Below are 13,349 nucleotides of genomic sequence, written 5' to 3'. Positions count from 1 at the left end.
TAGGGTTTCTGAACAGTTTTGACATTTTGGACCTGGCTCTTCTCTGTTGGAGAGGTGGGGAGACTGTCCTGTGGACTGTAGGATAGCAGCACCCTTGGCTTTTACCCACTAGATGGTAGTAGTGGCTGCCCCATCCTCAGTTGTGACCAGAAATGACTCCAGATGCTGCCCAATTTCCTCAAGGAGCAAAACTGTCCCTGGTTGAGAAGTACTGGTTTAGACCTAGACATTCTTATTTCATTTTCCTTCAAAACAGAAAGATCTGAATCAATAATTAACTTCTATAGCTAGAAACTAAAAGGCAGCATAGCTATGGATCTGGAAACAGCTGAGATTTGACCGGTTTCCTCTGCAGGTGGGAAAAGGGTACTGGTTTTAGCCATTCTGTCTGTGACTCTTGCCACCTGCTTTCTTCCTTTGCTGCAGAACACAAGAAATACAAAAAGGAAGTTGAACCAATTTTTATGGGATGCTTGTAATAGATAAATATATTGATATGCAGGAGGATCCAACCGTAAGTTTCTTTAATGTTCTGTTAAAGAAAAACAGGCATGTCCAAAGTGAACAGCAACAAAACCTCACTCATATCTGGCATTACATTAAGAATAAACTTTCTCTAAATATTCACGTGTTCAGGGGACATATTAACTATATTTTCTTTTCCATATTTGTACTTACATAAATTTTATTTCTTTGAATTTGTTCATATCAATATATGCATGAATAAGTGTATCTTGGTTGTGCAATTATGTGCATTTATCTTTCTGTACTTTATATTAATTTAGTGGGTATATTATTTATTTATGTATGTGTCAAAACACACAACTATATATCTAAAACAAATCAATATATGACTACTGAGATCTGCCTTCATTCCTAACCCCAAAATACAATCCAAAGGATCACAGGTTTAAATGAAATTTAAAAGCACAAGATGAAAACATAGAGGAATATTTTTATAATCTTGGAGTGAGAAAGACCTAAACAAGTTATAAAACTTAATGGTCATAAAATAAGATTGAAAATGCAAAATATCTGAATGCAAAAAGAAGCATAGAGAATATCAAAAATACAAACTGGAAATATATTTAAAACTCATATGAGAAAGGGCCAATTTCTCTAATATGTAAAGAATGCCTGTAAATCAGTAAGACAAATACACAAAGGCCAGGATAGATAGTTCATATGTAACAAGAGATAAACATGTGGCAGTTATTTAGAGAATAGCTTAGTAATTACGAGCACAGGCTGTGGAACCATACTGCCCACTAACTTGGTTGAATCCAGTCCTGCTAGCCACTATCTACATAATCTTGGGCACGTAACTTTCCCTCTCTGTGTCTCATGATTCATTAAAAGAGAATAATAACATTACCTACCTCATAGGATTGCTAAATTACATTAATAATATAAAGCACTTGGAATAATGAATTACACAAAAGAAATACTCAATAGCTGTCATTATTGTATATAAGTAAATTAAAAAATCAACAATGAAATACTACTCAACATGACTACAAAGACAAAATGTTAACTTTACAGCACAGGTGAGAGTATGAAAACCTGGCCCGCTCGTGCACTTTTAGTGAGAGTGCAAGTTAGTACAAACTCTTTGAAGGACCATAGGCAGCATCTATCAAAATTTAAAATGTATTTACCACTAGACACAATAATTCCACTTCTAGACCTCAGTCTGCTGATAAACTCTACTTATATACAAAGACATGAGCATGTATATATGGAATATCAGAAATTAAGTTTCCATCAAGAGTAGACTGTTAAAGTAGATTAGGGCACACTCATAAATATTTTGTAGTCATTAAAAAAACAAGATAGAACTATTTGTGCTAATAGAAATCTCCAAGATTTGTTGTTACAGTAAAAAAGTAAGGTATATTTATATATTTACTCATGTGTGTATGTGTGTTCCTATGTGTGTTTAAAAAAAATAAAAGATGCATGGGTTTCTACACATATGGAATATGTCTGGTTAATACAGAAAAGTACTGGGAACGTGGACTGGGAACCCTGAGGGGAGAGAAAAAGTTTTTATTTATATCTTTTGTCCTATTTGAAATGTTTTTTTTACTACATGTGAAGTATTACATTCAATTATATTTATACATTAAATATATACTTATATATACTTAATTACATTTAAAATCCAAATGGCTATGAGACCACATATATTAATATATAGGAATATGTATACACGATAAACTGAAAGACATAATGTATAATCATTTTAGAATTTATTTTTATCACATGTCTATAGATAGATACATAGCCATGAAAACAGGCATAAAATCTTGAAAGCAGGGGTGTATTCTACCTGCGGAGTATGTTAGGGAGATTGGGGTGAAGACAGGATTCAAGACCTACCAGAAAATTCTTGGTTAGAGTTCAAGTATTTATATACATATATATATATATTTGTATATATTATTTGTAACCCTCCCACCTATAAGAAAATAAGTCAGCCTCCATCAAGGGATAATTTCATGGCCTTCACAATTAAAAAGCCCTGATTTTAATCTTCACTTAAAATTCAGAAATTGAGAAAAAATGCTTTTGATTTCTCAAGTTTAAAAAACCCCACTTGATTACCCTTTCTAACCTGCCTCTTCCTTAAATCCACTAACAGTTCCTGATGTCTGATGTTCTATGCCAGGCAAATAGTTTGGACCATAAAAGAATCATAAACATCTAAATAAAAGGACAGTTAATTAAGAGCCAAGAAGCTGGCTCACTCAAAAAAAAGTGCTCAACAAAGAGAATGCTGCCTATTAGTTCAGAAGAAGAAAACTAGTTAATATTTGTTGACATGTTACTATGTGCCAAGAACTATTTTAAGCTCCTTATGTGTGTTATCTTATTCCTTAAAGCAACCCTGTAAGGTAAGTACTATTATATAAAGATAGAGAAACTGAGCCATATAGAGCCTAAGTGGTGAGCCAAAATTCAAGTTTGGGACCAGTGGCTTGAGAGCCTTCTGGAAATATTGTCAACAGTTCTGAAAACCATCCACTCACAAGATTTTGACTTACCTGTGAACAGCCCCACTCCTCAGAGTTATTTTCTCCGTGACCATCTGCAGGACATGATCCCACTGATTCAAGGCTTTTCTAGGGATGAGGAGGCGACAAGCTGGGCTTATGAGGTCTCCATTTGCTATGAGGCTGGACAAAAACCAAAGCCAGTGAGCCACACCATTTGAAACAGTAATGCTGTTAAAGCTACAATGAAAACCCCAAGCCAAAAGGAAACCACCAGCCAATTTCAATTTGAACCGTAAAGGCCTTGAACTTACAAGATAGTACAGGGTTCCTGAAGAGGTTTTCTAAATCGAGCTGACACATTTATCCTGCTGTGGATTACTGGTTTTACCTTTAAAAGCAAAGAAATACAAATCACTGAGCTTATGTTAGTTGCTTTTTCTATTGAGGAAATACTACAGATTTCCAGAGAACTGGCTGAGACCTGTTGTGCCTATGGTAAAATCTTGCCTTTTCCCATTTATATAAACACTCTGGGCTCGCCCTCTATCCGTGCTGAGTGGCTTTCACAAAGCTCTCAAGAAAAACCTCCTTGAATTCCTGGAAACACTGCTCATGGTCTGTGCCAACACAGAAACTGTTGGGCTGTGGGAGAGTTTCAAGGCAACTTTTTAAAACAATGCTTTCTGTAAAACAAAAATAAGATAACCCTATAAAATATAGAACTCTGAAAGTTCCTCCTCCAGCCACACATCCTATCTTCCCACCTCTCCTCACTTACCTTCTCCCTGAATCTAGACCCCACACATTCTTGACCTCATCCTAGTCTCTTTAGACTGACTCTATCACCCTTTCTTGACTTTGCTTCTTCCCCTATCCATCAGTGCCCTTGAACCAGCACCCTCAGTTCCTGAACTCCTTGTACCTGGGTGGGACTAGTCATCTTTCCCTCTTCTTTGCTTCTGGAGTGCAAGCTGCTGTTAGCAAGAATCACATGACCCCGGGAGGTACCCTCACCTGTGACAAAGCTTCTGTATCATCCAGACTCCTCCTCCTCCCAAGTCAATTACTTTTTACATTTCCTAAAGTGGATAATCCCAATCCCCCGCTCTCATCTTAAGCCCTACCGTCCCACTCCAGACACATTCACTCTCAGCAGATTGTTTCCTTCCATACTTCAAGTACAGAGCCTACACCTTATGCAGCCTTTCAACCCCCGTAGCCTGCCCAGCCCACTCATCTACACTTTCACTGCTTTTCGCCTTTTCTGCCTGTTGCAGAAGAAGGATCTGTATCCTTTTACAAAGCTAACTCCCACCTGGATTTTGTCCCCTCCCCTAATGCCTCTATTTTCCCATAAATTATCTAGGCCTCTCCAACCCATCTGGTATCTTCAATTTCCTTGGCCCTTTGGCCCTATCAAGCACTACCTGTCCTCTGTCCCTATCTATCCTATCTGTCCTCCTCATCCTTCATATTCCCACTTCCTCCTGCCCCATCCTCTCTTCCATCCCCTGCTATCTGGTCTCCATTTCTACCACTGAAAGATAATGAGCAGCTCTTAAACATAGCCTGTAAGAACCCCCATGGCCAACCACTGCTTACTCAGGTCCCAACCTCCCACCAGTCATGCACTTCAGTCAAACAAGCCTACTCCCCTCCATTCCCAAAACACACCACACAGCTACTGCCATGCCTTAGTTCATTTTGCCCCTCTGTTTACAGTGCCCTCCTTTCTCTATTTGCTGGGCCCAGCTCAGTTAGCACTTGTCTTTCTCTATTTATTCTGCATTAGCTTTCTGTCTCAAACTGCTACTGCTACTATAGTATAAATGATGGCACTTTTCCTTCTAGGGCTTTTCCTTTCTGATTTGAAAAAGAAAAGCTATAAGCATAGGAAACTGATTAATAAAAATAGCTAACATTTATTGTACTATATTTAAAGGAATACACAGTAATAAGTAATCTACAAGCATCATTAGTCATTTAATCATCAAAGCCATGCCCTGTAGCACTACTGCCCCATTTTACAAAAGAAACTAGAACATAATTAGTCTAAAATCACACATAATAAAGGACCAAGTTTGGTGCACCCATATCTATGAACCTCTAACTATTTGTTATACATTTTATTAGTTATTTTACAGATCAAATATTAAGCCTAAATAATTTTTAGGACTCTTTCCTTTGTCAAAATATGCCATTTTGAGAGTAACAAAAGGCATGAATCTTTCTCTCACTGGCGACTAAAAAAAATCATTGCAACATCTGCTAGCTATACAATAAATGTTTGGTAAAATTTAATTAAAAGATGCTCTAATTTATGGTGCATGGACCAATGGATCAAAATAGAGAGCACAGAAACAAACCCACACAGACAAGTACATGGTCAATTAATTTACAAGAAAGGAGTCAAGAATATATGTACAATGGAGACAGGACAGTCTTTTCATGCAAACTAAACAGCCACATACAAAAAAATGAAACTGGGCCACTATCTTTCAACATACACAAAAAATCAACTCAAAGTGGATTAAAGATTAAATGTAAGACCCAAACCCAAAATTCCTAAAAGAAAACATAGGGGGGTAGTAAGCTCCTTGATAAGAGATAAGTGTTGGTAAGGATGTAGAGGAAAGTAAATCCTTGTACACTATTGGTGGAAATGCAAATTGACTTAGCCACTATGGAAAACATTATGAAGGCTCCTCCAAAAATTGAAAAAAGAACTACCAAAAGATCCAGAAATCCCACTTCTGGTTATTTATTCAAAGGAAAGGAAAACAACATTTGAAGAGGATATTTGAAGAGGTACCTGCAGCCCCATGTTCATTGCAGCATTATTCACAACAGCCAAGACATAGAAACCACTTAAGTGTCTATTGATGAATAAATGAATAATAAAATATGAGATCTCTCCCTGTCCCTTCCTCCCTTTCTACCTCCCTCCCTCTCTCAAATATTATCTAGCCACAAAGAAAAAGGAAATCCTGCCACTTGTGACAACATGGATGGACCTTGAGGACATTACGCTAAATGAAATAAGCCAAAGAAGGACCAATACTGCACAATATCACTTACTGGGTTGGTCAAAAAGTCTGTATGGTTTTTCCCATAAAATAAAAGACACATATTTCATTTTCACCAACTTTATTGATTTAGGTATTTTGATTATATGTTGGCTATCTTTTGCATGGTATAACATTGATTGTTCTCAATTAATGTCTCCATTTGATTGCTATCAACTTCAACTGGTCTACCCGACTATGGAGCATCATCCAGGGAGAAATCTCCAACACAAAACTTTGCAAATCACTTTTGACATGTTCGGTCAGTCACAGTACCTTCTCCATACATGGCACACATCTTTTTGTTTTTTGCATTTCAGTTGCGTTTTTACCTTTCTTGAAATAATAAAGCATAATACCTGAAGATGTTGCATATTTTCTTCCATCTTCAATATGAAAATGACTACACAAAAATTCATTAATTTTGATTTTTTTTAAATGCATGCTGATATGACAGCTGTCACAAAACAATCTAACAAAATTGTTATGAATGAAGTTAATGACAACTAAGTGCTACTAGAGCCATCTTACGGAAAAATAGAAAAAACAAACTTTTTTGGTCAACCCAATATATGTAATCTTTTTTTTTCTAAAAGTCAAAATCATAGAGAGAGTAGAAAAGCAATTTCCCAGGGGAGGGGCAGGTAGGAAAAATGGGAAGAGTAAAAGGATACAAACGATTGGGTATAAGATGAATAAGGTATAAGGATTCGATGTACAACATAGAAGAAAAATACTCCAATACTGAATATAACATTTTTAACTCAATCATAATAATTTTACATTTTAAACCCAGACATTCTTGGACCTAAACTAACATTTACAGTGATGTTAACTTTTTAAAAAAAGTGTTTAATATGTAATGCAGGCATCTAAACAAAATTTAAATGGTAAAATGGGGCATACAGCAAAATGGAAGTGTCCTTCCTACTCCTGTTCCCAACCACCGAGTTGCAACATTCCTTCAAAGACAGGTTATACATACACATGCGTATTATCTTATGTATGTATAATTTTTAAATGGAAGTGATATCCTGCTACACCCCTTCTTCTGCACCTTTCTTTTTTCACTTAAAAATGTATCATGGAGACTGTTCCATATTAGTACTTAGGGTAAAGGTTGCTTCATTCTTTCTAAGAGCTGTGTATATCCCACTCTATGACTATGCCATAGTTTATTTAACCTGCCCCATAATGATGGTTTCTAAACTTTTGCTATTGCAAATAATGTCATGATATGTTCCCTTGAAAATACTTGCACAAATATGTAAGTATATCTATAGAATAAATTATTAAAATTGAGAACTTGCTGAATAAAGGATAAGTGATTTTTTTGTTAAATGGAATTTCTTGCCAGCTTACTCCTATCTCAAGAGTCCCTTGATTTATTTAGTTCATACTATACTATAAGATAAATTGATTTACAAGGAATGCTGTTATGAGGCCAGATGTGGTGTACAATGCCTTTAGGTGATTACAAATCCCTTTCCCATCAAATTGTTTATTTGTAAGACTCAGCATGCTTAGCTGCAAATAAGTCTTTACCTGTGTGAAGAACAGGCCTTTCTAACTCTTTGCCTGTGCTAACAGTGTCTTCCTTTTGAAAGCCTCCACACTTTTTCAATAGTGCTATACTTCCTCCCTGATCACTTGATTTAAAGCAGTTGCCCCATCCCTGGTTCTCTGCTGTCCTTGCCTGACTTATTTTTTTTTTCCATAACGCCATCATCTGACCTGTTGTACATTTGATTTATTTGATTTTCATTTTCTTGTTCCTCTTGTTACTTTTTACTGACTCTCAATATTAACTAGTACTATACTTTATAATAACATACTTTATACTCAGTTGTTAATTTTTCAAAAGTCTCACCTACCAACCTTGATTTTAATACCTTGTTGGATTGTTAAAGTCAAGATAAAGATGAATATGTTACATAAATAAATAACTTTAGAACTTGTGTTGAGTTGGCTAAAATATGCTACTTTTCAACAGAGCATACATATTTATAACATACAGAATTTCATAAATACACATGAGTTTTAAAATAATTATATAACTTTATTCTAGGTCTAAAAGTTGTTGCTTGAATTAAAGCAAACCATCTGCTTGAAGCTGTTGTCTTCATTCAGCATAACAAAAGTATTGCCCAAAGGTTCATGATTTATCCAACAAATTATCACATTAATCTTTACTATATATTACTTTGAGTCATTATAGTTGAAATAACTGAATTAGTCTGTTTTTAGATATACTAATAAAAGAATCTTAAGAAATGATCCAAGTAATACATCTGAATTGAAAAAAATATGTAAGATCACTGTATAAAACAACTGAAACTTTTTGGAAAACAATATCATTTTTCCTTTAAAATGCATTTTCTACTTGGCATTTTAAACAAAAACTTAATTAATAATAAATTAAGCTAAATTCACTACACTAAGGGAGCTTTTGTAGAGCCCAATTCAGGGATTAAGTATTGGTCACTTGGTGCTAATCTGGAGATATCATGGTTAGATAATAAGAAACATAATGTTCTTTAAATTTATAAATTTTCTTAGTAACCCACAGACTTCCCCTACCCTTTAAAATATGAGAATAATGTTGAGTGTCAACATACCAAGTTACAGAGAGTTACACTCCTAGGGACAGACTGTGCCTCCTGCCCAGACCCCTTTGTACCAGGAAAGGCTCTCATTGGTGAGCAGGCTGACCAGCATTAGTTGTGTGATCTGTGACCACACAAATGAAATGAAAATACATGAATTAAAACTCAAACTTTGGACCCAGCCGAGCTAATACTTCTGTTTGGTGTTGTCAATCGGTGAGGGAAGCAGCACCAAGCAAGAGTAGGATACGCTTACAGCTAACTTCTGCCTTCAGTCTGCACTGGGCCAACGATATCTTAGGAAACCCAGTTTACTTGGACACTGAGAAGTATGTGAGCCTGGTGAACCAGAGAGAAGAGTCATTCCTTGAGTCAGATAAATAGATAGACAGACTAAATATTGGCTAACTTGCTTCTTAGAAATATTCCCAAAGTCAAAGGTGGAAAAAGTGAATTACCCATGTTCATTGGGCTAGAATGGGGTAAGCCAAGCCTCCAGCCCAAGTCTCTAGTAACAGTCACATGTTCTTTCCAATACATCATGCTGTCTCTGGTACCCTATTCATGTTGAATTTGTGTCACCAATGGCCATTCCACATTAAATCATATGTAAAACAAACGAAAATTTCCATCAATGTTTCATGTGAAAATGATAACTCTAAGTATGTATCAATAATTTACCTTAAGTTCATGAATTCCACATGACACATAGCAGGACATCACAGCAGCTGGGTAAAATTCAAGTTAAAACCTTCATGGCTTGAAAATATGAATCTATTTCTTATAAAATAACTCAGTGAAACTAAATTGTTGTGAAAATATATATTTGGAATAATAAGATTAAAATCTACAAGCTGAATAACTGACTAAAGGTCTAAAATTCTAAATTCCAGGACTAAATCACGACCAATTTAATGACTCACACCCCATTTTGTTAATCTGTAAAAACAGAGATAATCCTACTAAACTAGCCCAAAGCAACGTTCCATGAGCTAATTAATGAAGTGACAGTATAACCCCCTGGGGTTTGTAGTCTGCATGCTTCAGAGAATCCATCTGCCTTAAATCTTAGCATTCACCATCTGTAGAACCCTAAACCAAAAAATCAAACAAACTCAGTCTAAGGACCAGAGAAAATGATGCTGTTAAACAAACACCATCACAAAAACCCAATGACCACTGACCTCTTGTGAAAAGTTACTGTGCAATTTAGAAACTCATGCTTAAATCATACATAAACACTTACTTTTAAAAAATGTATGAGGATTTTGTGACTGTCCATAAAGCAGACTTGAACATTAAGGAAAAGGTTAAATACTAAAGTGATTTATTTGCAAACTATAGGCCAACCTGCACAAAGATGCTTTGACTCTATTTTCCTTATTCTATGAATTTAAGAAAAAATGAGTTCTCAGAAGGGCAATCTTTGAGAAAATTTTGTTACTACTTTTAAAAGACAGAACACAGCATCAAAATGGAGCACAAAGTCCTTTACAAAACATTTAATCAGTTTTCACCACTTTTGATAAATGAGAAGGGAAAAAATATTTTAAAAGACACCAGAGTAAGAAAATAGCTTACCCTAGAGGCAATCTGCCATTTTTTTCCTATCTAAGGAAATAAATTCTGATAATTGGTACAAAATTTGAGAACTAAAATGCATCTACTGCGCTTGTGTCATTAAGATTATATATACATCACTAAATATTTCAGTGTTTTTCTTCCATTTTCAAGTAAACTAAGAGATCTTTTGATCTCTGGAGGTAAAACGTTGTAGAAGACTATTGTTCCTAACATGACAACAAAAACTGAGAGATAAGCTAGAAATCATAATTTTTAAAAATGCATCGAAGAGCTTAGGATGCAAAGAAGTCTAAATGAACTAAATTCCGTAGCGAGATGAGCCTATTCTAAGTGAGAGGAAACCCAGGGCTGCTTTCACCCCCGGGGCACAGGAGGCAGAGGAGCACACCTTCTCATAAATGGCCAGCCTGTGTGTGGGCTGGCATGACAGAGAGACCCAAGAGCAAGTCTGCACTGCCCACCAATTCTTTCCCCGGCACTTTCTTTACGTGCACAGAAGTGTGACAAAGCTAAGAGCAGGGTAAAAGAGCAATGGAGGAAAGCCCATGGTGTGGACAGCTGTGGGGTGGGGCAGCTAGCAGAGAGGGAGAGAGGTAAATCTTCAAGGATGTAAACAGCTAACAGTTGAAATAAAAGCAGAGAGATTTCTCTAGAATTTCACCAGTATAAAACCCAAAGCCCTGCTGGAGAGAGAGCAAGCCCTAATTTTGCCCACAAAATGTTTGAAACCACTGGTGCACAGAAACCAACTAAAGCTGCAACTTAGTCTGACCCAACTCAGTGATGGATCACACTGAGATCAACCCCTCACACCAGCAGCTTGAGAAAAAAGGGTTGTGCTTTTCCTGTGAGTAAATATTATCTACTTTCAATTTCCACAAAATGACCAGTATACAATACAATTTTAAAACATGTAAATAAACAGGACAATATGACCTATTATCAGAGGAAAAATATAGTCAAATTCACAAATGATTGTGATGTTGAAATTAGCAAATTAGGATTTTTAAACATTTATTATAAGTATGTTAAGTCAATAGAATGGGTAGAAAAAAATAGATGAAAGATGGGAAATTTTAGCCCAGAAATTAAAAATAACCAATGAAAATTCTAGAACTAAAAAACAGGGTACGTGAAATAAAGGAGCCATTCCACAGGCTGGATAGCAGATTAGGCACAATAGAAGAAACGATGGGTCAACTCAAAGACAAAGATTATTCAAGGTAAAGCACAAAAAAATAAAACTGGTTAGAGATTCAGAGATATGTAAAACAAATGATCTAACATGTGTAATTGCAGCCAAGGAGATGAGAGAATGGGCTAGAAGAAATATTTACAGAGGAAAATGGACAGAAGTTTCTAAAATATGAAAGACATCAATTAAGATCCAAAAGCTTCAGTAAACCACAATCAGGATAAATTTTTCTAAAAAACCCACACCAAGTCACACCATAGTCAAAGTGCCATAAGAGAAAATACACACATTTAATTCAGAGGACTAACATGAAGATTTATGATGGCTTCTCTCAGAAAAAAAAAATGTATGCCAGAAAATAATGAAATATTATATTTAAAGTGTGGAAAGAAAAAAAAATGTTAACCTGGAATTTTATACCCAGAGAAAATACCTTTCAAAATGGGAAGTAAAATTAAAACATTTTTTACAGACAGACAAAAGCCAAAATAATTTTGTTAGCAGACCCACACTACCAAAAATTGTAAAGAAATCTCTTCAGACTGAAAAGATGTAATTCAAAATGAATGTCTGGATCTGCACAAAATTATTAAAGACATTGAAATGAAAACTGTGAGTAATTTTAAAGTCTTAAATTTTTGTAATCTTAAAGATTATGTTAAAGCAAAAAGAATAATAATGACTCACAGGGCTTATAATATTTGGAAGGAAAATATTTAGTAACAATGCCAAGGTACAAGTGAAGGTAAATTAAAGTATACTGTAGTAAAGCTCCTCATTGTTAATGACTTGGTGAAATATTATTTGAGGGCAAACTAAATAAGTTAAGGACACACAATGTAAACTCTAAAAAAATATCATGAAGAGGCATAGCTAAAAATCCAACTGAAAGATAAAATGGAGTAATTTTTTTTAATTCCATGAATCTAAAAAAGGAAAAAAAGAACAAAAACTAAATGTTAGATGGAACAAACAATAATATAGTAGACTCGAAACAAATCATGCCAATAATTCAGTAAATGCAAATAAACAAAAAACTTCCATAGAATGACAGACATGGACAGATTGAATAAAGAAACAAGATCCAACTATACACTGTTTACAAGAGACACACTTTAAATACAAAGACATGAATATATTTAAAGAGGACAAAAACATATACCATACAGATATTACTCAAGGAAATGCAGGTTTTCTATCAATCCATGAAAAATTACAAGGGATACATAATGCTCCATTAATTTACATAACACATTTATATTAAAGGGTTTTTTAATGTATATTTTAGAGAAGTGTCTATTCATGATCTTTGTCCATTTTTTAATTGGATTGTTTGGTTTTTGTGTGTTGAGTTTTCTAAGTTCTTTTTAAATTTTGTATATTAACACTCTATCAGATATATTGGCAAATAAGTTCTCCCATTCTGTGGGTTGTCTTATTTTGTTGATGATCTCCTTTGCTGTGCAAAAATTTTTTAATTTGATGTAGCCCCATTAGTTTATTTTTTCTTTCAATTTCCCTTGCCTGGGGAGACATATCTGATAAAATATTGCTATAAGCAATGTTCAAGGTTTTATTGCCTATGTTTTCTTCTAGGATTTTTACAGTTTCAGGTCCAATATTTAAGTCTTTAATCCATTTTGAATTTATTCTTGTGTGTGATGTAAAAAGGTGGCCTAGTTTCATTTTTCTGCATGTATCTGTCCAATTTTCCCAACACTATTGAATAAACTATCTTTAGCCCATTGTATGTGCTTACTTCCTCTGTTGAATATTAATTGACTATGGCCTTATTTTAAAGGTATGGGCTTATTTCTGGGATCTCTGTTCTGTTCTGTTGATCTATGTGTCTGTTTTTATGCCAGCACCAGGCTCTTTTGATTACTATGGCCTTATAGTA

At 35.0% G+C, this 13,349-nt stretch overlaps 1 protein-coding gene across 4 annotated transcripts in view; it reads right to left on the bottom strand.

The window, feature by feature from the left end:
• Positions 1–13,349, bottom strand: part of DCDC2 (doublecortin domain containing 2) — a 183,771-nt gene that overhangs the window by 109,235 nt on the left and 61,187 nt on the right. For all 4 annotated transcript variants that reach the window (XM_036026448.1, XM_036026446.1, XM_028511125.2 and 1 more), the window contains 2 exons: positions 3,311–3,387; positions 3,048–3,179 (listed from right to left, as the gene is read on the bottom strand). In XM_036026448.1, coding sequence (XP_035882341.1) covers positions 3,048–3,179; positions 3,311–3,387 — 209 coding nt within the window. The remainder of the gene's footprint in view (positions 1–3,047; positions 3,180–3,310; positions 3,388–13,349) is intronic.

This window comes from Phyllostomus discolor, chromosome 5 (genome assembly GCF_004126475.2).
Source record: "Phyllostomus discolor isolate MPI-MPIP mPhyDis1 chromosome 5, mPhyDis1.pri.v3, whole genome shotgun sequence".
Lineage (NCBI taxonomy): Eukaryota > Metazoa > Chordata > Mammalia > Chiroptera > Phyllostomidae > Phyllostomus > Phyllostomus discolor.
Note: the sequence above shows the minus strand (reverse complement) of the source record. Positions and strands in the feature narration are given on the sequence as shown.